Source organism: Rattus rattus, chromosome 16 (genome assembly GCF_011064425.1).
Source record: "Rattus rattus isolate New Zealand chromosome 16, Rrattus_CSIRO_v1, whole genome shotgun sequence".
Classification (NCBI taxonomy): Eukaryota; Metazoa; Chordata; class Mammalia; order Rodentia; family Muridae; genus Rattus; species Rattus rattus.
Window position 1 is genome coordinate 15,457,459 of NC_046169.1, and position 26,238 is coordinate 15,483,696.

General features: G+C 43.8%; 1 protein-coding gene and 1 pseudogene across 3 annotated transcripts; both read left to right on the forward strand.

Annotated features, from left to right (window-relative positions):
* The first annotated feature begins 2,492 nt into the window (after positions 1 to 2,492).
* LOC116885703 lies at positions 2,493 to 2,893 on the forward strand (annotated as a pseudogene).
* Positions 2,894 to 4,914: 2,021 nt separating this feature from the next.
* On the forward strand, positions 4,915 to 25,934 carry Zkscan1 (zinc finger with KRAB and SCAN domains 1). 3 transcript variants are annotated; one of them, XR_004386036.1, is made up of 7 exons: positions 4,915 to 5,054; positions 12,162 to 12,661; positions 13,069 to 13,219; positions 15,808 to 15,899; positions 16,194 to 16,320; positions 19,483 to 21,291; positions 24,332 to 25,934. XR_004386036.1 is itself a non-coding variant. In XM_032887004.1 (6 exons), exons 2-6 carry the CDS (start codon positions 12,236 to 12,238, stop codon positions 20,370 to 20,372), a joined length of 1,686 nt encoding a protein of 561 aa, XP_032742895.1. In that variant the 5' UTR covers positions 4,915 to 5,054; positions 12,162 to 12,235; the 3' UTR covers positions 20,373 to 23,131. The 3 variants fall into 3 exon arrangements, 2 of the variants coding, with proteins under 2 accessions (XP_032742895.1, XP_032742896.1); XM_032887004.1 differs by lacking the exon at positions 24,332 to 25,934 and having other exon boundaries at positions 19,483 to 23,131; XM_032887005.1 differs by lacking the exons at positions 15,808 to 15,899; positions 16,194 to 16,320; positions 24,332 to 25,934 and having other exon boundaries at positions 19,483 to 23,131.
* Positions 25,935 to 26,238: the final 304 nt, after the last annotated feature.

The window sequence follows — 26,238 nt, forward strand, 5'->3', positions numbered from 1 at the left end:
CACAAGGCATGTGGATCTCTGTGAGTTCAAGCCCAGACCCGGTCTACAGAATGAGTTCCAGGACAGCCAGGGCTGCACAGGGGAAAAAAAAATGTGGAAAACAAAAGACCACACCTTAAATAGGATAGACGGCACTGATGGACACCTGAGGGTGTCCTCTGACTTGTATATAAACACTGCACACTCCTGCACACATATATATAGATGCACATGGACACATACATATGTGTTCATGCATGCACATACACAGGGGAGGAGAGGGAGAAATAGGAGGGAGATGACAAATAGGAGGAGGAAGAGAATCATCATCATCATCACCATCATCATCATCACCATCATCATCATCATCATCATCATCACCATCACCACCATCACCATCATCATCATCATCACCATCACCATCACCACCATCACCATCATCATCAAGCTTACACACACAATGTGAGTTTCCTCCTCCTCCTTTCATCTTTGTTCCATCTGGACCTTCAATACACTGGACAGCATCACAAGTGTTCAGAGCAGGCCTTCTCAGTTTGTTGACCCATATGCCAATCATCTCTGGAAACAGATACACTGTGTTTTTTACTCATTTTCAGGATCTGTGTCTGTGTCTCTCTGTGTCTCTCTCTGTCTCTCTCTCTCTGTCTGTGTGTGTGTGGCTGTGTTTGAGTATACCACATGCATGCAGATTTCCTCGAGGACGAGAAGAGGCTATTGGATCCCTGGAACTGAAGTTAGAGGCAATTGCAAGCCATGAACACACATGCTGGGAAGCTATAACCTATAACCTGAAACCTATAAACATAGATACAAAAGAGTGAAACAAAAGGATCATGAGTTTCGGGCCAGTCAGAGCTACATTGTCAGGGGTAGGGTTGGGGATGGGGGAGGGACATAGACAGAAAGAAACAGAAACAGGGACAGACAGACAGACAGAGAAGACTAGAGAAATAGTTCAATAGTTAAAAGCCATTGTTGCTGTGTCAAGTAATAGAGTTTAGATCCCAGCATACATGTCAGGGCACACGATTGCCAGTAACTCCAGCTCCTGGGGATCTGAGGCCCTCTTCTGACCTCCACAGACACTATTCCCATGTACATATGCATTCAAAGCCTGGGATGCACATTTAAACACACACACACACACACACACACACACACACACACACACACACAGACCTACCTGCTAGGTGTTCTATGAACCAGTATTTGAGTAGCACTTAGAGATGTTAGCTTTCACGAGTAGGGGAGTAGTTACTCACGGTACCTGTGCTGGCTAGTCTTAGGTTAACTTGACACACAAGCTAGAGTTATCTGAAAGGAGGAGCCTCAGTTGAGAAAAATGCCTCTAAACAATCCAGATGTAGGGCATTTTCTTTAATAGGTGATTGATAGCAGAGGGCATAGCCCATTATGAAAGTCTCCACCCCCGGAGCTGGTGATCCTCGACTTTAGAAGAAAGCAGGTTAAACAAGCCAGGGGAAGCAAGCCAGTAAGCAGCACCCTTCCATGACCTCTGCATCAGCTCCTGCCTCCAGGATCCTGCCCCACTTGAATTTCTGTCCTTCTTCTCCTGCTGTAGAAGTGTAAGCCAAATGAACCCTTTCCCTCCCCAGCTTGCTTTGTGGTCATGGTGTTTTATCCCAGCAATAGAAACTCTAAGACGATACCCGAGAGGAAAGGAGACTGCGTTGTCTTGTTTCCAGTGGTTGCAACTGAGAGAGAAGAGTACTGGAGAAAGGTTATATGGTCAAGAACAGCAAGAGGGCAGGGACTCGTCCGTTTGCAAAAAAGAAAAAAAGAAAAAGAAAAAGAAAAAAACCAGCACTTAGTTTACTCTTGGTTTCTGGATATATGTGAAAGATTATTACATAACTGGAACAACATCAAGGTGAAACTGAGTTTCAGGCAAACCTGGGTTACATAGCAAAACCTTCCAAAAAAAAAAATTCAATGTATTGGACTGGAGAGATGATTCCATGGTTAAAAACAGCACTCTTACCGAAGACCTGGGTTTAAATCCCAGCACCTATATGGTGGCTCACAATTATCTGTAACTCTAGTTCCATGGGATCTAGATTTCTTCTTCTGATCTCCATGGATACCAGGGACACATATAGTACACATGCACAGGTGCATTCCAGCAAAACTCTCATACACATAAAATAAATCTAAAATGATTTCTTTTGTTCATTGCAGTTGTATTAGGTTGAGGGATTTGGGCCACTATTTTTCTTTGTTTTGCTGTTTCCTTTAATGATACGGATAATAAGTGATAGGAATATACACCCAACAGCATGCTATGCTGGCTTAATAAAAATCTTATGCCTTCTGTATGCTTTGTAGCTTTTCTGTTTACAATCCGTACCCATCCAAGGAGTTAGGCAGGCGGGACGCCCTCGGGGACCGTGCTGTAGCTGGGGTTAGTGGTGAGGGACGAGGAGAGGTGCATACCGGGCGGGTGCTCGGTTCGGTTCGTAGTTTCAGAAAGCCCTCGGTCGAACCAGTGCGTCCAAAGCGGCACTCAGGATGGTCCAGCGTTTGACATACCGTCGTAGGCTTTCCTACAATACAGCCTCTAACAAAACTAGGCTGTCTCGAACCCCTGGCAACAGGATTGTTTACCTTTACACCAAGAAGGTTGGGAAAGCACCTAAATCCGCATGTGGCGTATGCCCAGGCAGACTGCGAGGAGTTCGAGGAGTTTGTGCTGAGACCCGAAGTCCTTAAGAGATTGTCTAAGACAAAGAAGCACCTCAGCAGGGCCCATGGTGGCTCCATGTGTCCCAAGTGTGTCCTTGACAGGATCAAGCGGGCTTTCCTTATCGAGGAGAAGAAAATCGTTTTGAAAGTGTTGAAGGCACAAGCACAGAGTCAGAAAGCAAAATAAATGTGCAACGTTTTTAAGTAATAAAAATCAAGACTTGGAAAAAAAATCTTATGCCTTTAATCCCAGTTCTTTGGAGGCAGAGGCAAGAGGATCTCTGTGGGTTCCAGGCTAGCCTGGTCTACAGAATGAGTTCCAGGACAGCCAGGGCTGCACAGAAAAGCCCTTCTCTAAAAAATCAAACAAAACTCTTAGCTTAAAAGCTGGACATGAGCTAAACTTTTACTTAGAGGAGTTTCGTTTGCTTATAAAAAAGCCCTCACTTCTTATCTGGGAAAAGCAAACACTTGCCAGAAGCTACCTGAAAGGAATTTTGTCACAGCAGACAAAGGTCATGTTGCAGATACCATTTCTATTTGCCAAGAGAAAAATCCTTTACCAGCCAAAATGTGTTCTTTGCAAATGCCTTAGATTTTATTGTATATTTTACTGCTACCTGCCAAGTGTCTGTGTGTTATTATCTACCTACCTAGCTATCTGTTCCTGTAAACTTGCCTAATTAAATTCCCTTTAATGATTAAGAGACTTAGTCCACTCTAAGATTATCACAAAGACAGGGATGGCAACCCCATTACCTGACCTACAAAAAGCTATAAGAAACTGCTAAGGGGACTGGACCCTTCAAAGCGGAAGCCTAGTTTCTAGTCCATACATGTATAAAGGTTTTTCCTACTTCTCCAAGTGAATGGCTAGCTTCTTGTTGGGTGAAATTTTCCTTTAACAATACTGCAAATAGGGGAAGCAGGAATGGAAGTGTGTGGGTGACTTGCATGAGAGAGTACTGGGTGTTTGCTTTTGGACTCCAGGACAAGGGACTGAGATGAATATTTTACATATCAAATCAGAGCTGGCCTCCAACTTCTCCCATCATACCTCAACCCCTCCCTGGCATACCCTGTCCCCAACCTTGAACTTTCCATCCCAAGGGCTGGACTGACCTAACCTTGGCTCTTCCCTATATATTCTAGACATTTTACTCTCCCTCTCCTCCTTCTCCCTCTTCCTTTCCCTCTCCTGCGACTCCTTCTGTCTCTGTGCTCGAGCCCTTTCTCTCTTTCTGCACACCATCCCCCCTCCCCCCATGGCGACTCCCCTGGCCTCAATCCTCTGGGTCAGTGAACTCGACTGAGAACAGCTTCCCAATAACCTGCCTTTGATTGAATATAATCTAGCTTGAATTGGCTTATTTCACTGGCGGAGAAATAACCTATCACCGGGAGGAAAGGGGGGTTGATATTGGGATGTAAAGTAAATTAGTTAATTAATAAAAGAAAAAATACTGCAATTGCTTTTTAGTTTTTGGTGTGTTTTTATATAAAATTACCTCTCCCATGCTGTACGGCCTCTCTCTTGTGGACTTGCCTGGGATGAAGAGCCTTCTATAAGATGGAGCCTTATTTCTGCATTGCCACAAGGCAAAGAGATAAAGGCAGTAGTTGTTGTAGCCTAGGAAAACGCCTTGAAGGTAAGAAGTGCCTGCGATTCTGAAAAACCCTTTTAAACTGCTATAATAGCATGATCTACCTGAGCAAAGCTCGGAACCCATGTAAGTAGCTTGTTTACCGAAAGATAGTTTTTTTGTCCACCGGCCAAATATTTGGAAACACTATGCACTCAATTGGCACACCTCACCAGGGCTGATTTGTGAAACTAGCCACCCCTGGCTTGGCTTTGATCTACCTCTGCCTACACCCTTACTTCAGCTCCTCTACCACAGACATACGATTACTATTATTATCGCTTGATAATAACTGTAATTACTGCCCAAGATGGAAAAGAAGGGGAGAAAGTAACAAATACAGAGCTGAAGAACACTACATCAGGAAAAAACTGAACACCCCGAACAGAATCACTGTATCTCTATCTGTCACCTCTGGAACAGAAGACAGGGACTTCTTGGATTGGGGAAGTGTTGGGTGGGAAGACTCGGCAAGAGGTTCGAAAACCGAGAGGCAAAGTCCTCCTAAGTTCCTAGAGAGGACCCGGAAGCTCAGCTCGGTCCCGGAAGGTGAGATGCTGACCTACTTCCGGTCTTTGTGACTCATTGTGTCTGTGGCGAGGTGTTGGGAGGGCCTAGGTCGGTGTGCAGTGCCCTTCGGCCGGGTTGAACCTGGGAGTCAGCCGTGCTTGGTCGCCCGGCGTCCCCAGGCCGCTCCGGAGACTCACGGTGAGTCTCATGGCGGACTCTCGGAGGACGGGCGGGCCGCGAGGGTGGGCCGTGTGACCACCCGGGGGGCTTGGAAAGGAGCCCTGCGGGGTCCCGGCGGTGCTCGAATCCCTGGGGTCAGTGGGGAACCCTTTCATGACATCATCCTCGTATAACATTTCTGAGGAGAAGATCACGAATGGACGTGATCCCCATGTCTGGATTCTTCTCCCCCTCCTCCTATCGCCATTTGCTATAGTTGCAGGGGAAAGTGTTTTGTGTGGTTTTCGTTTTATTGCTGTCAGTCGCTTCCCCGGTCCGGTCCGCGCGTCCTGGGTCCTTGAGGATCGTGAAATGAACGATGCAGAAGACCTTGAGCTCTGTACGCGTTTTGAGGTTCCGCAAACATTTCCAGATCACCTGCTTTTCTCTCTCTACCTCCCAGCGAAAGCGTTGGACGCTTGACATAGTTAAAAGATCTAGTTGAAATTAACAGCCGGCTGTCAGCTTTATGGAATGTTTCAGAAGCTCTTGCTGGTTTAAGCCTGTTTAAATGCTATCTGGGAAATTAGGTGGAGTTTTAGTTTACCTTGCTTCATTGCAATAGGTGATAGGTGAAGGGTATCTGGGCGAAATCATACTGGGCCAGTAAGAGATTGATCAACATAATGACCTTAGATGAGATAAGGCGTTTGCCAAGTATCAGTTTTATTATCCATAAAATTAACTACTTTTGCTCCAAAAGGCTCTTCAAACTTGAAATGAGTGGAGTTGATAAATGAAATTGTAGTTAAAAATAAATAAATAAATAAATAAGAACGCACAGCTCATTTAGTTTGAACACACACACACACTTTGATTATAGAGAGTGGCTGTTCCATGGCCTGGAACCAAAGAAAGCATTTATTGTATAGGGCAGTGCTAGGCAGATTGAAGGCAGTCAATGAATACTTGTTGGAATTATGAAGAATTCATGGTAACCACATCAAGAAGTGAAGTTACTAGAAAAGCTGGCAACTGTGGGAAAATAACTTTTATTACAAGGGAACTATAGTGAAGACTTACCCAGATTTTTTTTTCGGGTTTGTGTCCTCTTTCAATTACTACACAAGATTCTTGTTATTTTATTCAGGTTCATCTTTGTTAACTTACAGAAATGCCTGCTACTAAATACTGATATCTTTTGTTGATTTCCACTTAATGTCTCTGTTTGGAAATTTTTCAAATGGAGTGGTTTATACTCTATCTAGATAAAACCAGGCCAGCATACTGAATCTTAAATCTTAGCTTTTCGTTCTGTGGTGATACTGATATTTAGATATCTTTTTTTAAAAAATAGGGTCTCTCTAGTACTGGCTGACCTTGGAATTCCAGCCACTGCTTCCAGAGTGCTGGGATTAGAGGCACTTGCCATAACACTAGGCCACTAGCTATCTTTTAAGACTAGCTTTTTCATATTATAAAGCATTTTGTTTCTCTGTTGAAGAGGGGAGTAAAGTCATTTATTTAAACTTGCAAGACTGTGCCACAGAAGAAAGACTGGATTTTGAGAAAACATCCTTTGAAATAAACCATGCTTGGAGCCCGGAGTCTGGAGTCTTTTCTCGTCAGAAGTCATTTGTTTTTCCTTTGGTGAGGTCTGGTTGCTGGGCAGTGATCTTTTCTAAAGGAGATATGTCAGAATGTGTTTTGTTTTAGAGGAACCCCAAAGGTGGTTTTCTGCCTCTCCTCTGTCCCTATTCCATTGCTAATAAGAATACTGGAAACCACTGAGGGATGTGTGACTTATTTGCAGGGGACATAATTCATTTGTTCCAGCTCATGCTGCCTTTGCTGTTACAGTATTTCTTCCACTTTTTTTAAGTTTAAGATTTCCATCTTTTAAGCAGGCTGAAAATTGTAATGCACGCTTATTTCTCTTGAATTTCCTTTTTATATCTCTTTGTCCTCAAGTAGTCCTGTTAAGCCTCAAATTCACCATGTACCCAAGGCTGACCCTATAGTCTAGATACCACTGCCTCCACCTCTAAGGTACCCAGAATACAGACATGCTTCACCACACCTGACTTGTTTGTATGTTCTGTCTTGCTGCATTGCAAATGAACTATATCACTAAGTAAGACTTCTCCGGTGCCTGCTAAGTGCCAGAGACTTTTTACAGTCTCAGGTTAATTTGCTTAATGTAAGAAACATTGAACACACACCCAAGGTAGTAACTTGGTAAATTCAATCAAGTGTTAAGTTTAACTTAAGCCAGGACCTTAGACTTCATGAACTCTGCCACTGAACGACATCCCTGGCCTTTTTCGAATTTTGTATTTATTTTGTGGATGTTTGGAGGTTTTGTTGTTGGTTGTTTTGATTTGGTTTTGGCTTTTAAGATGTCTTTTATAGGCCAGGGTGGCAGTGAGCTCCTGTCTTCCTGCATCTACCTCCCAAGTGCCGGGATTACAAGTTTGTGCTACTGAACCTGGTTCATATTTCATTTTAGACAGGGTCTCACTAAGTTCTTCAGGCTGGCCTTGAACTCATTTTATAATTTAAACAGATCTTGAACTTTTGATCTTTCTGTCATACATTTTTCTTATAAGAATGTTTAGGCAGGGGGTTAGCTCAAAGGCATGCATCAGGCCCCACAAAATAATTACAATAATAATACGATGGACAGCACAGTTGGTGAAGTGTTTGCTCCACAAGCATGAGGATCTGGGTTTGGATCCCCAGCGCCCATGGAAAAAGCCAAGTAAGGGGCACACACCTATAATCCCAGCCTTAAGAAAATGGAGAACACAAAGAAAAAAAAAAAAGAAAGAAAAAAGAAAATGGAGACAAGATCCCCAGAGCAAGCTGACCAGCTAGCCTAGCTCAATCAGCACGCTCTGGGTTCAAGTGAGAGACTGCCTTGGTAATGTGCAGAGAAATTGAGAAAGACACCCAGTGTCAACCTCTGGCTTCCACACTCATGCTGGGAAAAGAAAAACAAATTAGGGCGAACACCCTCATGGAGGCAGGGTGTGGGGGATGAGATAGGGGGTTTCCAGAGGGGAAACCAGGAAGGTGGATAACATGTGAAATGTAGATATAGAAAATATCCAATAAAAATAAAAAACAAAAAAAGAGCTTGCCCTGAGATAGGACAGTTTAGTTTCGGGTCCTGGTGTAGCATTTACTTGCTCTGAGAACTTAGGTAAATAATTTACTGTCTGGTAACTACAGTTTTAACATTACAAAGCAAGACGATAATCCGAGGCCCCTCTTAAGACTGTTGGTATGTGGTCCAGTGAAGTGCTAAGTGTATTTGCACCTGCCAATGTTGGCTTTTACTCTCCCTTTTATGTTCTTGAGCACTCACGGCAGAGCGTGACTGAGGTGCTGGGTTTGGAGTTATTTTCCTGAGTAGGGAAGGGTTTGTGGAGTGCAAAGATTGGTGGGAAATGAAGCTTGACGGGAAAGTGGAAATGAAATGGAGACCACGGATTGGTGCTGTAAAGTTTTTAGGAGTTTTAGGAGAAAATGCTAGTAGATTCTGGGTAGGTAGGGAGAGAATAGAGGTAGAGAACCAAGAAGCCATACTAGAGCTCAGACTAGACAGTAAATAAGAGCAAAGGTGCTTTACTCAGGATGTTGTGGATATAGCAGTGGGTAGAGCGCTCCTCTAGCATGCATGAAGCCCTGAGTTCCGTCCCCAGCACTACATACATGGACGGCGGCTCACTCCTGTAATCTCAGTACTCAGGAGGTGGAAGTAGGAGAATTAGAAACTAAAGATTATTCTCAACCACTAGTGAATTGGAGACCAGCCAGGGCTACATAATATGACCCTGTCTTAAAAAATAATTCAATCTGGTTTGGAGACTCAGTATATATGAGGAGGAAGAGTCAAAGAAGGCAAGGTATTCATTTAAGCTTGTCCAGGTGAGATACTAGAAGAATGTCTCCCTGGGCTACTCAACTGTTCAAGAAGAGAGTGGAGGGGGAACTGAGATAGCAGGGGTGGTCCTCCCCACATGTACAGTCTGACTCCTCATCTCCTGTGTAGGCTAGACTAATCAGAAGGGCACTGTGCATCGTGAAGGGTGAGCAAAGCATTGACCGACAGTTAATAAATGGAGTGGGAGTCCATGGCAGAGTGAAGGCCCTTGGTCATGACCCATGCACAGGGCTGGAATAGAGGAATGTGTCCTGACGGTGGAAACCCTTGAATGTATGTATCAGATTCGTGGACAGTAATTGAGGGAAACCAGAATCACCTTCAAACAGTGTTGTACTGACCTCTGTGTGTGTGTGTGTGTGTGTGTGTGTGTGTGTGTGTGTGTGTGTGTGTGTGTGTGTATGTGTGTACTGGGATGGAAAGAAGTCACGCTGAGCTGAAGCCACTGAAAACAAAACAGCATATGGGGATTGTCTGAACTGCCACTGCGAGCTAGTACCTTGGCTCAGCAGGTAAAGGTACTTGCTGCCTTAGCCTGCTGAACCCGAGGTCGGTCCTCCAGACCTACATGGTAGGAAAATCTCAAAAGTCGACCTCTGACCTCCCATAGCTCACTGTGGTGTGTGCATGTGTGAGTACACATAAATATAATTTCAAATAAAATTGTTTAAACCTCCCACAAAAATGTGCATACTTGTTATTTTCTGGATGTTTTGTATATTACTACTGTAGCTAGACTTTGGCTACTTGCTGGGTTCTTTTTTTCTTTCACACCTCTTCCACCCTTTCAACCCCTAACACTGGTTAGGAGAGAAAACAAAACAATAGAGGAGAAGGGGGACAAAATTATTGTTAGACTACTTCCCGCTGATTAGGGGTATAGAGTTCCCTGGAGCAATGGTCACCATCAGGATATCTACTTTCTTCTTGTTTCTTTGTTGCGAATTACTAGATAACAAACCATAGCAATCCACACTGTCTCCTAGCATTTATAAAACCTCTGAAAGGTCCCCAAAATTCCAAACAGCACACCATCTCAGAAAATATCACACCTCTTCTGGCCCCATATTCCATACCTGGGATTAAAAAGAAAATCATTCTCATAATATTTCTGCTTTTGTGTTTGTCTTTAAGATTTATTATGCATACAGTATTCTGCCTGCGTGCATGCCTACAGGCCAGAAGAGGGCACCAGATCTCACTATAGATGGTTGTGAGTCACCATGTGGTTGGTGGGAATCTTAACCACTGAGCCATCTCTCCAGCCCCAATATTTCTGTTTTTTAAAGAAACCAAAACTTTTTTTTTTTTTTTTTGGAGCTGGGGACCGAACCCAGGGCCTTGCCTTGCTAGGCAAGCGCTCTACCACTGAGCTAAATCCCCAACCCCTAGAAACCAAAACTCTTAAAATTGTCACTATATTACAGTCCATGGTCCCATTTCTACCAAATCTAAACAGCATTTTTAAGTGAAAACCATATAATTATAGATGCTCCTAGTTTAAAAGTATTGCTTTGATCTGAGGATATAGCTCAGTAGTATGTACCCTGGGTTTGGTTCCCAGCCTCGTATCACATAAAAGCTCTTGATTTAACTCATTGTGAAACAGATGGTCAATTTATAAAACATTCTTTCTTTTTTTTTTTTTTTTTTTTGCTTTGTTGGGCTTTTCAATTTTTAAGTCATGTTAGTTTATTTGTGTGCAGGCAGGTGAGTGTGTGGAGTACAGGTCAGAGAACAGCTTTCAGGAATCTGTTCTTTCCACCATGCAGCTCCCAGGGTTCTACTTAGATCATCAGGCTTAATTGCCATCAACTGCCTTTACCCACTGAGCCATCTTGCTGGCCTCAGGACGCTTGGTTCGGGTGGCTGTAAACCACTGCTTCCAAAGACCGATAGGTTCAGACGGGAGAATGGCGGTTACTGTGCTCGGCAGTTCATGAGTCATGCTCCACGATAAGTATTTGTTGCCAAATTCAAATTTCCACAAGTCTATTTCCATTTTCTGTGATTTTCTAAAACCTGATTCAACTAATAGTTATTGAATACTTCGGAAAGTGTTAAAACAAACATGGCGGCAAGGTTGTAAATCACATAATTGTCCCTACTTTTAATAGTAGAAGAGACCAATACAACCACAGTACCCCTAACAAGTGTATCCTCAGGCTTGGCAATTAGAGCTTTGACCACAGAGCCATCTTACCAGTCCCTCCAGTATAAGATTTAAAGAGTCATGGAACATTTAAAGTTTCCAAAAATCCTAACCAGTCTTTGCAGAGTAACCAGAGAGTTGGAGTTTGCTATTATTAAAGACTTCAGTTTGACGTCTGAGGGAGGTAAATGTACTTGCCACCAAGCCTGACAACCTAAGCGATGTCCAGGACACTTATGGTAGAGGAGTCTTATAACTTCCACACATGTACTGTAGCACACGTGTGTGAGAGTGTGTGTTAAAAATAAAGACAAAGTTCCATTGACATTCTTCATTTGAAAAATTTTTTAAATGAGCTAGAAAATAGTTCTAAGGGTTTTTGATGTTTTTTTTTAAAGATTGATTGATTGATTGATTGATTATGTACACAGCTTTCTGCCTGTCTGTACCCCTGCAAGCCAGAAGAGGGCACCAGATCTCATTGCAGATGTTTGTGAGCCACCATGTGGTTGCTGGGAATTGAACTCAGGACCTCTGGAAGAGCAGACAGTGCTCTTAACCTCTGAGCCATCTCTCCAGCCCTCGTTTGTTTCTTTAAAGGCTTATTTATTTGTGCCTGCTGTTGTTCATGTGTATGTCAGATACATATGACTCATCTTGTGATATGGGTGCCATATTTTAAAGCCAGTCCTCATGATGGCACAGCAGGTGCTCTTAACTAGAGACATCTCTCCAGCTCCTTAGTTCCAAGTTAATACTAGAAGTGACATCAAGGCTGGTGCAGCTCTGTGGTGTTTTTTTCCTTTATTTTTAGAGGCATTCTTAGTGTCTTAATGTGTACCCTTATATGAAAGATTAGTAGCACGGGTCACTATATGTGCCCCACATGTGCACATGCTGTCTACGTCTGTCTCCCACTAGCCTAGAGTTCACCCAGAGTGCTAGACTGGCAGGCCTTTGAGCCCAGAGACCCACTTTTCTCTGCTTCCTGGTCAATTTTTATTAAGTCTTACCACTTTTTTTTTTTTTTTTTTTTTAACTTTAGGAACCGTGCAGGAACCAATAGAAGATAGTTGCTAGGACAGAAACTGCAGCCTGACCCTGTTGGACCCCACCTAAATGATGACTGCTGAGTCAAGGGAAGCCACGGGTCTATCCCCACAGGCTGCACAGGAGAAAGATGGTATAGTCATTGTGAAGGTAGAAGAAGAAGACGAGGAAGACCACATGTGGGGGCAGGACTCTAGCCTTCAGGAGACGCCACCACCCGACCCAGAGGTGTTCCGCCAACGGTTCAGGCGCTTCTGTTACCAGAACACTTTTGGGCCTCGAGAAGCTCTAAATCGACTAAAGGAACTTTGTCATCAGTGGCTTCGACCAGAAGTCAACACCAAGGAACAGATCTTGGAGCTGTTGGTACTGGAGCAGTTCCTGTCCATCCTGCCCAAAGAGCTGCAAGTGTGGCTGCAGGAGTACCGGCCTGACAGTGGAGAAGAGGCCGTGACTCTTTTGGAAGACTTGGAACTTGATCTGTCAGGACAGCAGGTAAGAAAAGGGGATGGCACCTGTGTGTGTAAGAAGACTTAGGGGTAGGCTCAGAGGGGAGTGTTTGGAACAGCTGATCTTGCCTGTTGCTCTCCTGGACTCTTTCAAAGACTTCTGGGAGCTTGGCAGTATGGCTCACTCCATTCTAGAGCATGTGCATAGATAGCATTTGTGAGGCTCAGGGTTCAGTGGCCGACCATAGGAAGGATGAAGGGGTGGGGGCTCCTCTTTTCAGCATCCACTGGATACTTAGAGGCTTTTCTTTAATTCTTCTAATTTCTGTTTTAAAAGTGATTTGCTAGGCCAGACATAGTGCTTCATACCTTTAATGCTAGCACTTGAGATGCTAGAGCAGGAGGATTGTGAGTGCAAGGCCAATCACAAGTTTTATCCATTTCCCCCCTCAGGTCCCAGGTCAAGTTCATGGGCCTGAGATGCTGGCCAGGGGTGTGGTGCCTCTGGATCCAGTTCAGGAGTCCTCAAGCTTCGACCATCATGAAGCTGCCCAGTCTCATTTCAAGCATTCGTCTAGAAAGCCTCGTCTCTTATCATCCCGAGGTAAGAAGCTGCGTTCACTTGTGAAAAAGAAATGTTCAGGTTAGAGGCGGCTTAGTTGGTAGAGAACCTTGCTTGAGGCTCTAGGTTCCATCCCAGCACTGCATAAAGTGAGACACGGTGATACACTCCTTTGATCCCAGCATTCTGGAGGCAGAAGCAGGTGCGTCTCTTGAGTTCAAGGACAGCCGAGTGTGCATAGTGAGTTCCAGGATAGCCATGGCCACTTAGTGAGGCCCTGACTCAAAAGCAAACCCAAAAGGCAAGTGTGGTCCACACTTGGAACACTCAGGACTGGTGATAGGAGGTTCGGGATTTCAGGGTCATCCTTACCCACACAGCAAGTTTGCGGTCAGTACAGGCAGCTCAGGTCAGTGAAGGGATGAGACCTTGCCCCATTCTTCCAAAAAAAAGAGGTGGGGAAGTAAATGATCCAAGGTAGAGGTGTCTCGTTCTGTGTCACCAGCTAACTCCACAAAGCAGCATGCTTGTTCAGTTATCTGCTCACAGAACAATCCTGGACTGAGTGCTTAGGACAGAGGTGAGTGAACTGTGCACTATGTACTCACTGAACATTACAGCACGTGTTAAGTTGTGTGCAGTCCAGATGTCCAGAGAGTTCCGAGTGGGGGAAATCAGAAAAAGTGGCAATTATTTCTAGCTTGAATAGTTTGTTTTGAGACAAGATCTTGGTATACAGATAGCCCAAGGCTGGCTTCAAACTCAGTCTTTCCTGTCTCGGCTTCCTGAGTACTAGGATTATAGGTGCATACCACCAGGCCTAGCTTCCAGCCTGGGTTTTGAAACACTTTAGTTAGCATTTTTTAAATCATTTTTGTAGGGGTCATAAGTCTTTCTGAAGACTTCATATGTATATTTGGTTTTGGGTTTTTTTCAAGACAGAGTCTGTATATCCCTGGCTGTCCTGGAACTCACTGTGTAGACCAGGCTGGCCTTGAACTCAGAGATTCACCTTGCCTCTACCTCCCAAGTGCTGGGAATAAAGGTATGTGCCACCACCTCCTGGCATAAAATATTTCATACCATTCTTTTCAATCTTCGAAAGGGAAAAGAATGAGAACGATTCTCCTTTTACACTGAGGAAATGAAAAGAGTACTAGTTTGGGTTTATTTCTATAAAAATCTGTTGCATTAGGTTGGTTCCCCAACCACTTTATAGAAATAGACAATAATTTTCAAGTACACAGCATATCAGAACAATTGCCAAAAGGCTTAGCAATTGAGATCTTGCTATTCTTAGAGGACCAGAGTTCACCTACGTTAGACTACTCACATCTGCGCAACACACACACACACACACACACACACACACACACACACACACACACACACACACACACATGGTCTATTTTCTTTAAGTTTCTTGAAGAGTTACAGAAAAGTTAAAGTATATTCCTTCACCATTGTCTATTTGCAAGGTCATTTGGAAGAGGAATATTAGGGAAGAGCGTAAAGTAGCATTCTCTCTCCCAGGCATCGTGGAAGACAGCCAGCAGACACGTACAGCTACTGTATATGTTTAACTCCACCGTGTCGATTTCTTTCTCCACAAGCATAAGTCACAGTGGTGTCATTGGGAGCCAGCTGGAGAGGACATTCAGGATCTAAGCCCCAGATTGTTACTCAGGTAGCTAGAGAAATGGTGTTAGATACTGCAAAGAGAGCTGTTACTGTCAAAGTTGTTATTGAGTGGATTCTTTCTCAGTTTCCTCTTTGTCTTCTATCTTGGTTCCTAACTCTGAGAAGGCCCAAGCACTGGGGTCTTGTTCTTGTGTCTTTTGCCTCACAGGTAGTAGCAGGCAGAAGGTGCAGAGACTGAGTAGTCTCTCTCTGTGCTCTTTGGCAGCTCCAACCCATCCTCTGTCTATCAGGAACATTTCCAAACCTAAGATGCTTGGCAAAGGGAGGAAAAGGAGACATTTTAACTTTACATTGGGTTTCTTTATTCTCGCTACTCACTGCATGCAGTTGGTAGTCAGATGCAGTGTTACGGCTGCCTTTTGTGTGCTTCCCATACCTTTCTACATTCGCACGTCTCATCAACATTTGAACAGTGTGTGTTCTATCAAACAGCCATCGTAGCCAAACGGAACAAGAGTCAGAATGGCAGAAATGTACTTAGAAGGATGAGGGTCCCCTCTTCCTTATTATCCTCAGTGTCCTGTGCGCTGGAAGGTGTGTTGTTCACAAGTGTATGCAGAAAAGGGAGTCTGTATCCTGGTGCTGTCCCTGCACTGCAGTAAAGTACAACCCAGATGCACAGCTACTGATCCTACAGCTGAGAAGAGTAACCTAGCGTTCCAAGCTGACAGTACAGTCATCGGCCGCTTCAGGGCCTCATTCTCTCCATCCAAAGTTTAGACCTGGTGATTTTAAGGACCCTTTTATGAGCTCCGTGCAGTTCCAGCTTAAGTCTTACTTCCTGTCGACTATATTCTTGGAGCTATCTTTTTAAGTAGCTAAATATCAAGCAGTGACTGTGCTAGTCTAGGAAGGAGAATGCCAGGCTCTTCACTGAGGGAGGCTCAGAGAAGAACCGGTTTTACTCACAGCCCCTTTCTCCTCCTCAGCTCTCCCTGCCACCCACGTTCCTGCCCCTCAGCATGAGGGGAATCCCAGAGACCAGGCGATGGCATCTGCACTATTGACCGCAGATTCCCAGGTGAGCCATGGGCCCCTGCTCCCTCCTGAGACCCTGGATTTGCCCCTTGCTGGAGCATCTGTCATGAGCCTCAAGCAGAGCACCTGCTCTTGGTGTCCAGCCCACAGAAAAGCCCACTCCCCTCAGTGTTAGGATTCTTCCACCATAATCCCTTCAGTCTATCAGGTTGGTCACGTGTTCTCTCCTAGTGTCCTACAGTCCTGCCCTCAGCTCTGTCTTTGACCTCAGGTTTGGGCAGTAGGACTATCCCTGATATTGCAGGGAGCTGAGTGTGGGGATCTCCTGTTATTTCAGGCAATGGTGAAGATCGAGGACATGGCCGTGTCCCTCATCCTGGAGGAATGGGGATGTCAGAACCTGGCTCGGAGGAATCTCAATAGGGACAGCAGGCAGATGAATTTGGGGACTGTGTTTTCCCAGGGTAAGACTAATGCAGAATTCCTGTCTGCTAAGATTTTTTTTGCTTCTGTGCTGGTTAGTAAGGGAAAACATTTATGTTTGTTGAGTTCCAAAGGCATAGCACTCCAACTCCCTGATTCTTGGAAGGTTTGGTATCTCTAGGTAATTTCTGCTGTCTGAAATCAGAAACCAGCTCTTCTGCTCTGAGTCTCTTAGCTCCCCAGCCATCAGTTACCTGGGAGGATTCTTTCAGTTCTGGTGAATTATATTTCAGCTTCTCTGTCAGGTGAAATCTCCTTCTCCTAGTAGAGGTAGCCAGGCAAACTGACCACCAGTCCAATTCCAGCCTTTCTTTTTAAACCATGTTCCTAGACCTAACAAGACATCCCTGCTCCTTGGATGTCTGTCTTTATCCTGTTAGAGATTGCTCAATGTGCACTTTGTGATTCCATAGCCTTGCACTTGGTTCCCAGGCCCAAACCCAATGGTGATCTTCTATGAAGAACTCTTGGTGCTGAGAGTGTTATGAAAAATGAAGTGATTCAGAGGGCATCAGCTAGATAAAATGTCCTACCTAGCCAATGAAACTGTTGCATGGGTCTCTCCTAGATCTTAAATCCTAGGACACAGTGCCACCAAGGAGCCCAAAGATGTGTGCAGTGGTAGAAAATTTCACCTTGGGTGGGCAGAGGGAGGATGAACAACGTGGGCATGAAGAAGCTGGGTCTTGGTTTAAAAACTGACATAAAGGGGAAGATGTTTTTTTAGGTTCTTGTGCTTTATATTGAATAGAAATTAAGAACTGGTCTTCACTTCTAAGCTGTCACTGCTATAACCTTTGAAGGGGGAAAAAAACATGAAATAAACACTCTTAGGAATTGTCAAGGACCTTTGTTTGGAATTTAGAAGAAGTAGAGCAGCCCTCTCCTCTCTGCAGTTGGCCCAGTGGTCATAATGACCCCATCCCTAAGTCAAAGATGAGCTACTTTTACCATTGCCTGTTCCTCTAGTCACAACATTCAGGAGCCTACTAAATGGGGTGGCGCAGACCCTCTCAGAGTTGTTACTTAAAAGCAAAATGCAGGGCCAGTGAGGTGGCTTAGTAAATATGGACACTTGCTGCCAAGCCTAGCAAGCAGTTTGTCCCCAGGACCCATGTTGAAAGGAGAGAGTTTAGTCTCACAGGTTGTATTCTAGCCTCCACACATGCATCATGGTTCACACACACACACACACACACACACACACACTCACACACTCACACACTCACAAATTATAAATAAATGTTTCAAGATTTTGTTTCGGGGCATGAGAGACGGCTCAGTAGTGAAGAGCACTGACTGCTCTGCCAGAGGACCCATGTCCATTTGCCAACACCAATTTGGTATCTTACAACCACCTTTAACTCCAGATCCAGGAGATCCAGTGCCCTTCTCTGACTCCTGCAGGCAAAACACCCATACACACAAAAAATCTTTTTTAATTGTTGGATTTTGTTTATCTGTTTTAGAAAGTAGGTTTCTCTCAGTAGCTCTGACTATCCTGGAACTTCTTTTGTAAACCAGGCTGGCCTTGAACTCACTGAGGTCCAACTGCCTTTGGCTCCCAAGCACTTGCTAGCAAAGACGTGTGCCACCATGCCCAGGAGGTTTGGGTTGGTTTTGTTTAGTTTTCTTCAATAGTGACACATGGGGTATAGCAATGTACAGTAAAATTTAAATTTCAGTAATAATTTGGTAATATGCTGGTTGCTAAAATGCAGAGACTAACTACATTGTAAAATGTTTGCTGATACTTCTGATTACAGTCTCGGGAATTGTTTCTTTCCTGTGAGCCTCAACTGTCAGTTGATGAAAATTATGTCTATTTTTGGTAGTGAATCCCCAGGTAGCTCCTTCATCCCTTCCCTGTTACATGAGCTCTGGTAGCTTTGTGCTGTTCCTGGTGAAAGAAAACTGCTTCCTGTGTCAAGGGCCCTATAATCTACCAGGTGCAGGGTTCCATGTTAACCTGCTAACTATGCCCTTGTTGATAAAATATGACAGAACTGGTTATGTCTGCTTTTCCTTCCTTCTGCTAACAGCACTAACCAATTCCTCAGAATGACTTGCCTTTTTGTAAGATGTACATTAGGGCTGGGGATTTAGCTTGCTTACCTGGAAATGCAACAAAAAAAAAAAAAAAAAAAAAGAACAAAAAAAAAAAAAAAAAAGAAAAAAACCAAAAGAATTAAAAAAAAAATTAAAAAAAAAACTAACAAAAAAAAAAAAAAAAAAAAAAAAAAAAAAAAAAAGATTTCAAGTATTTTTATTGCATTTATTGCATTTATTTATAACAAAATCTTATTGTGTAGCTCTGGCTGGTCTTGAATGGAGATCTGCTTGCCTGTTCCTTTCATGCTGGAGTTAATCCTTCAGTGAGACTGCTTTTTTTTTTCCTTGACACAGTCTCTCTATGAAGCCCGGGCTCTCCTGGAACTCCATATAGAACGGGCTGGCCTTGAACTCAGGAGATCTCCCTGCTTCTGCCTCCAGAGTATTATGATTAGAGGCATGCACCACAATGCCAAGCTATGACTTGTTAAATATGTTTTCTTTCTTATTAGTTATCAATTGACCTCATAATAGAACAACCCCTGAAGCCTCTTAATTCCTTATCCTCTCCTTCTGTAACTTTCTTTTTTCAAGTCCCCACTGCCTGTTTATTCAAATTCTTTTCACTCTTGTTTTCTTTTGAGATAGGTCTCACTAGCCTAGCCTGTTTATTCAAATTCTTTTCCTCTTGTTTTTTTTTTGAGATATTGGTCTCTATTCTCTTTGTCGGGCAAACATCCCCTCCCCCCTCAACTGGTCCATCACCCTCCCCCATTCTCCCCCCCCCTCAACTGGGGGTTATTGAATGCTAGGTGTGCTCCTATGAGGTCAGAGTCCTCTGAATAGTCACCTTAGTCTCTGCCTGGTTGTTTGGCCTTCTTTGTACTCTTTACCAATACCATGATATTTTTTTCCACCTCCATTCCAACTCTTCCTGGTGTTGTTAAATTTTTCCCCTTTTCTACTTTTATCTTTAATACTATGAAGGGCATTCTCCCAGGAATATAGAAGCTTCATAGGAAATGTCACTGTGTGAACACCTGCATTTAGAAGAAAATGATGCAATTTGTATTTTCTGTTTATCATGTCAGGTTCTGAGAACAGGAATGGAAGTGAGTCAACCTCAAAAGCTGAAGTCAAAGGAGATTCCACCTCACATGGGGAGATAACAGGAAGATTCCAGAAAGAGTTAGAGAAGCGGGAACAGCAGGGCAGAGTAATCGAAAGGCAACAGAAAAATCCTGAAGAGAAAACTGGCAAAGAGAAGAAAGACCCTGGGCCACCTACAGCCAAGGAAAAGAAGCCCACCACAGGAGAGAGGGGCCCAAGGGAGAAGGGTAAAGGTTTGGGAAGAAGCTTCAGCCTGAGTGCAAACTTTAATAATACTCCCGAGGAGATTCCATCAGGAGCAAAGACTCATAGATGCGATGAGTGTGGGAAATGTTTCACAAGAAGCTCAAGCCTTATCCGCCATAAAATCATCCACACTGGAGAGAAACCCTACGAATGTAACGAGTGTGGGAAAGCCTTCAGTCTCAATTCCAACCTTGTCCTACATCAGCGAATCCACACAGGAGAGAAACCGCATGAATGTAACGAGTGTGGCAAAGCCTTCAGTCATAGCTCGAATCTTATCCTGCACCAGCGCATCCACTCTGGAGAGAAGCCCTACGAATGTAATGAGTGTGGCAAAGCCTTCAGCCAGAGCTCAGACCTCACGAAGCACCAGAGAATCCATACAGGGGAGAAGCCCTATGAATGTAGTGAATGTGGGAAAGCTTTCAACCGAAACTCATACCTTATTTTGCACCGGAGAATTCACACCCGAGAAAAGCCCTACAAGTGCACTAAGTGTGGCAAGGCCTTCACCCGAAGCTCAACCCTCACATTGCACCATAGAATCCATGCCAGAGAAAGAGCATCAGAATACAGCCCAGCCTCTCTGGATGCCTTTGGAGCATTCCTGAAAAGTTGTGTGTAAAGCAGGAGTGTGTCATCAAGCCATTTCCCCCCTTTTGTTTCTGGAATTATGTCAGACCTACGTGCCCATTGAGGGAAAAGTAATAGCACCATCCAATTGTTTGAGAAGTCACACTTCAGGATCCCTGAGAAGTACATCAACGGTGTCCTGTAATTCTTACAGTCCTTGCAAGGGAAAGCTGGTCGTGTGGGTGTTCTTCCACTCCAGATAAAAGCGCACACACAGTAAAACGTCAAGCTTTCTAGTGATGGGTATAACTTTAAGATTTGCTTCCCGGCAACCACACCATGTAGTTGATGAGTCAAGATTAGCTCTGTGAATATTAAACTGAAGTTAAGAACCCACTTGCTGCAAACAGGCCTGTATTTCTCAATGAAGAGAGATAGTTAATACAAAAACTACATTGGGACATGCTGCTCAAGCAAGGTATATATCCAGAAGGTTGTATATCCTATCACTGGTAGCCTGCCAAAGCTATAGAAATCTAGGACTGTGCTGGTCAGAATCAAACCAAAGATTTCTATCTCTTTCTGAAAGAGGGCATATGTACCAGTTTGTAGTTCCAAGGACTGTAACAAATATGGAGAGCACTCTCAGTGAGATCAGTCCTACCTGCGGGAATAGCAATTCAAGATGCTTCTCTTCCTCTTCAACATCCCTAAAGCACTCTAGCACTCCTAAATGCACTCTCCACAAATTAGCACTTGATTGTATGGCATCTTTTAATCCTTCACAGTTCAGTGTTGGAAGCTTTTATCAGTCACCACCACCTCCCCCAAAAAGGATGCTTCAGTTGTCAAGAAATATAGTTCTGTTCCTGACAGCACAGCACTGGATGTCGTACTGAACACACACAAGGCACTCCTTCTGATGGACTTCTAACAGGACTATCATATTTGTGCTGGAGTCTGTGAATCATGTGAGTACCTGAACTGCGGTACCTCCAGACCTATAGGCCATACTGTACCGTATCCTAGGTCAGTGTTATTTTTGTCCCAAATAAACAGAAGCTTGGTTAACCACCTGCAGAGACTGCAAATGTGGATCAGCAAGCAGATGCCACAGAATGTCAGAAACGCTTCCTGTCGTCCACTCACAGGAGAAAACTGTGAACACTAACTATAAAGTTTTGTTTGTACGACATCATTCCACGGCAAAGATCTTGTTCCTGGCCAGAGTTCTTTTCAGTCAGCTGCTGAATAGTGGTGTTTTGAGCACTTGCTGAGTTGTTCAAAACTTAGCTAATGCTGTTCAAAAGATGTGATGGGTTTTTGTTGTTCTTTCATTTGATTTGGGGGGGGGGGAGAGTGGTAATTTGTTTATTTCTCAGAGATAGGGAAAGTTAAAGGAAGCATTTCCCCCCCGCATTTAACCATAAACTTACAGAAGCATCTGTCATCATTAGCTGTCAATAGCTGAAGATGTCCTGTTGCTGTAAAAAGTTCACCACCACACTGGTATGGTTGGTTGTGTCAACCACACAATAGCACACAATGTCTTTTCTATTTCTCATGAAAGACTGATGTGAGGAAGTGAGGTTAGGGGACTTTAGTCTTTCGTATCATCTCTGCAGGTGGCTTCCCAGAAGCTCTTGATGGAGACATAATGCATACAGGAGACCCCCATGTATCGTACACTATGCAGGAGTTGGGGGCTTGAAAAGACAGCTTTATTCAAGAAAGCATTGAGATAGTGTGGACAGCCCTACAGAACCCTAGAAACATAAGCTAAAGACAAACTTGAAGACTGTTGACGTGGATGCCCCACATACGGTTTGAGGTTTCCCCTCAAGAAACAACTAAAATCATCTTAACACCAGTTGTTCACTGACCAGCAGCAAAAGTCGGTGAGACACAATAGCAGCAGGTCTCATCAGGTTGGTGCCTGTGGCCTCTGCTCCAGGTCAAACTAGAACCCTACAAGCAATCACCGGTCCCTGTGTGGCTTTATTTCTTAGACCAGTCTGAGCTGTGTGCTCAGTGCTGCCTGTGAGTACTCTGTCCACCCAGCTGAAAATCGGCAGAGCTACTCTGAAGATTGCGCCCGACTCGCTTTCTGGGGTGAGGTGAAGGTAGAGAGATGCTTTAAGGTTCTTCCTACGGACTGAGTCATGGTAATGGTGGACTTTTGTGGGAGAGTTCTGGCCTGCTAAAAAATAAAAGGCAACTGAAAGATACAGGACTCCAGGAGCTCATCCAGACACTGGCTTTGATCCCAAGAAAGAACTTTGGTCATTTCCCTCTTGGCTGCTTATACACAGTTAACTACATGCTGACACACTTCAGCCATTAGTCTTTGCTCTTAAGTGAAATTAAGACAGACTTGTGCTCCTAACCCTCATTTGATTCCCATTTTTGGGGGACATCTATTAGATAGTCACTGGGATGGCTTCAGATCTTTCAGGGACGCAGTCCTGGAAGCAGCCACCTGAAGATACATTTTACTTAGAAAGCAGACTATAGGTGGTTACCCAAATTTCTTAGATTCTCAGCAGTGTCACTGCATCATGGTCAAACATGGTGACATCTGTGGTTAGTGTTCAGGCTAGTTAACAGCTAAGTGCTTACTAGTTAACCATCAACATGCCAGTTGACATGATGGGACTTTTAAGACTTTAAATGTACTTTATGACAAAAGTCAGATTCTTCAAGTTGTGACCTTTCTCCTCCAGCCTGGCAGGCAAGGCTAAGCATATATGTGTGAGATAACTTTATATGTAAAGCACTTGATATTAAAGGCATAAACGTGAGATTGTTAAATGTGTGTAGAGAGACATGTTGAATATATGGGGCAGTCCATGCCTTACACCAGAAAATTTCTGGTCTGAGTGACATCTGGCAAAGGTTACACTGTAAATAAACTCTGTGGCCAACTTCATAGTACTCATTGCTTTGGACAGGAAATTCCCTTGGTCTGTCCCAGTCATGCAGTAAGTTCCATAAACTGCCAGGAGAGCTCAGTCTTAACTCCAGAGGCTCCACAGGAGAACCCCAGTGTGGGAATGCTAAAGAAACAGTAAAAACACAACTTTTACAAACTGTAAACATTGAGTACCTCAGTGTATTTTGTAAGGCCATAATGTCAGTGTGTTTTGGTACTTCACCCCTCCTGTCGTTCTTTATATTCCTGTTCAGCCTGTTGAACAGAACCAACCACCAGGGAGCGGGGAGAAAGTGAAGTTTTGGAGTAATTAAGAAACTGTGGTTATAAACATGATTAGGTCTCAGAACTAGCGGTGGGGAGGAAACTACTTAGGTTGAATCAAGAAAAGTCTGTGAAAAGAGCTCAGTAGGGCTGGAGAGATGGCTCAGTAGTTAAGAGCACTGCTCTTCCAGGGGTCCTGAGTTCAATTCTCAGCACCTATATGGTGGCTCACAACCATCTGTAATAGGATCTGATGCCCTTTTCTGGTGTGTCTGAAGACAGCTACAGTGTACTCATATAAATATAAATATATCTTCTTTTTTTAAAAAATAAAAAAGAGCTCAGTAGAACACTAAAGTGCCCCTTCCAAGCTGCCTGGTCTCTGTCAATCAAAGGGAATGGGCGGGCCCTGGCTTGGAGGTGTACTGAGGGTCTTCTCCATTGTTAGTATATTTGGGGGAAATCTATAATCAACAGAGGATAGGAAGTATACCAGAAAGGCTTGTCTGCCCAGTTTCTGTGAACCATGGTACCATAGTTGTTTTCCCACTCATAAATCCTTTATGCTTAGACAAATAGGGACTCAGTCCACAGGAAGGGCTACTTTCCAGGAAACACAAGTAGGTCTTGCAGAGAAGGGGAGCAATCTCAGAGTTTGCAAAGCGTTGCAAGATTTACTTTTGCTCTATCTTTGCTTTCTCTGCTGCCAGTCTCTGGTCCATTTATACTGAAGAGACAGTGTTTGAAGATTCATAGCTGTGAATGTTTGTTAATTTAAGATTTTATCTTAGAATTGCCAACTTTATTTCCAATAGGCATTCCAGTAGGCAATGCTGATCTGTTTATCAAAAGGGAACTTCATCAGGTTCATCTTGCCGTCCTCATGGAAGACTCATTCCGTCACTGGAGTGACAATGCTGAGACACTCAAGACAGCAAACTTGCCACAGAGCCATTTTCTGTGTCCCTCTATGAGCAACCCTAAGAAGTCTGTATGAAGAAGGACTAAGGGTGTGGTTCCATCCCTGCACTGCACCAAAAGGATGTGGTGGCACATGCCTGTGATCCCAGCACTTGGGAAGTAGAGGCAAGAAGATCGGGAGTGTGGGATCATCCTCTGTGACAGCAAGTTTGAGACCAGCCTGAACTTCAAGAGATCCTATCAAAAAACAAAACCTGTTAAACAAAACCCCCCACATACCTACGTGTATATCTGTAAGGGAGCCAGGCATGGTGGTACATTCCTTTAATCCCAGCATTTAGGAGGCTGAAACATGATTTCACAGCCGGCCTTTCTCCAAAGAAATGGAAATGTGCAGGTTATTTCCCATTAGGGAAACAAAGGCCTATGAATTGTATGAAATATAGAGCCAGAGAGGCAAACTTAAATGATATAAATAGATCGCTTCATAGAAATCAGTAGATTTTGATTTCAACTACTACTGGAGACAAGCATTGTTGGAAAAGTTTTCCTAACATAGCTCTAGGCTTTGCTCTTAGTATGGAAACACTACTGTAAGTTTTAAAGAAGTCACTTATTTTGCTATTCATATTCTGTTTAATGTCTGAAAATACCTGTCTTAAAACTGTAAAACAAACTTGAAGTTATAGGTAAGGTAAGCCATCACCAGTACTGCAGGTCAAACATTGAGTTTTGGAAATCGTTTTGGTATCCCATAATACTAATATCCTAGTAGTTTTCTATTATCTGGTTCTGTTTCCTAGTTGATACCCCCAATCCCATGTTTTTCTATAATATTCTAAACAGCAAAATGACAGTGACGGTTGCTCAGTTCTAAGCTGTGGTTCCAAATGAAAAGTCACACAGTCTTCTGTGAAGTTAAGAATTGATTTTTTGTTTTTGTTTAATCTGGGAGGTTGTGATACCACCCCATTACAAAAAACTGACTCAACTGAACTGACTCAAATCACTTGATCATTAGCCAATTTAATTGATCCTTAAAGTGGTCTCTGTACACAAGCACTCATGAGGTTTGTGAAGGATTAGAAGAGGCTGGACCAAAACTTGGATTTCATTCCAGTTTGGGGCTGAATCCTTTTGGCCCACAAAAGGACAACCAATCACACTGAGTGTCATTTATCCTGTAATATCCATATATGTTACAAGGGAATAGTCAAGTAAGGTCTAGCAACCTCATGGTCTGCTAAGAAAGTGCTGAGGCCAGAGAAGGTTGGTGGGGCGGGGGTGGTGGGTACTTGCTTACCTTCCTCTCCATTTAACTGGTAACAACTTGAAGCTTCCAGTCTGCCCCAGCTGGACTGGGAGTGAGACTTACCTGGAATCCCTCAGTGAGGGGCATGGCTCAGTTAAGAGCATTTAATAGAGCACCTCATGAATGTGAGTGACCCCAGGATGTGGTGCAGCTCTTGCCTAGAATACCCTGGTGAGGGATTAGGGGTACGCCTAAGCAATAGAACAGTTGCTAGAATACCCTGCTAGAGGGTGGGGTATGATGTGTGGCTCAGGAGTGGAGCGATTGCCTAGCATGCAAGTCCCTCGGGTGCAGTCTCTAGCACTGCCTGCCCCAAAAGTTCTTACTTCCTCATGGGAGGAAGATTGTGATTAAATAGAAAAATCTTGTCCTAAGAGTACCAGTGTTAAGGGTTAGGGTGGTTGTGCAAGCAAAATTTTAAATTGAGTGTATTTTTATAAACTTTCAGTTAAAGATTATTGCAAGCAGGTCCGCGATGATAAGCCTAAA

Coding starts and splice junctions, on each gene's coding strand:
- Zkscan1 (XM_032887004.1), top strand. CDS start 12,236: ATGATGACTGCTGAGTCAAGGGAAGCCACGGGTCTATCCCCACAGGCT. Junction 12,662..13,068: donor TTGATCTGTCAGGACAGCAG/GTAAGAAAAGGG, acceptor TTCCCCCCTCAG/GTCCCAGGTCAAGTTCATGG. Junction 13,220..15,807: donor TCGTCTCTTATCATCCCGAG/GTAAGAAGCTGC, acceptor TCTCCTCCTCAG/CTCTCCCTGCCACCCACGTT.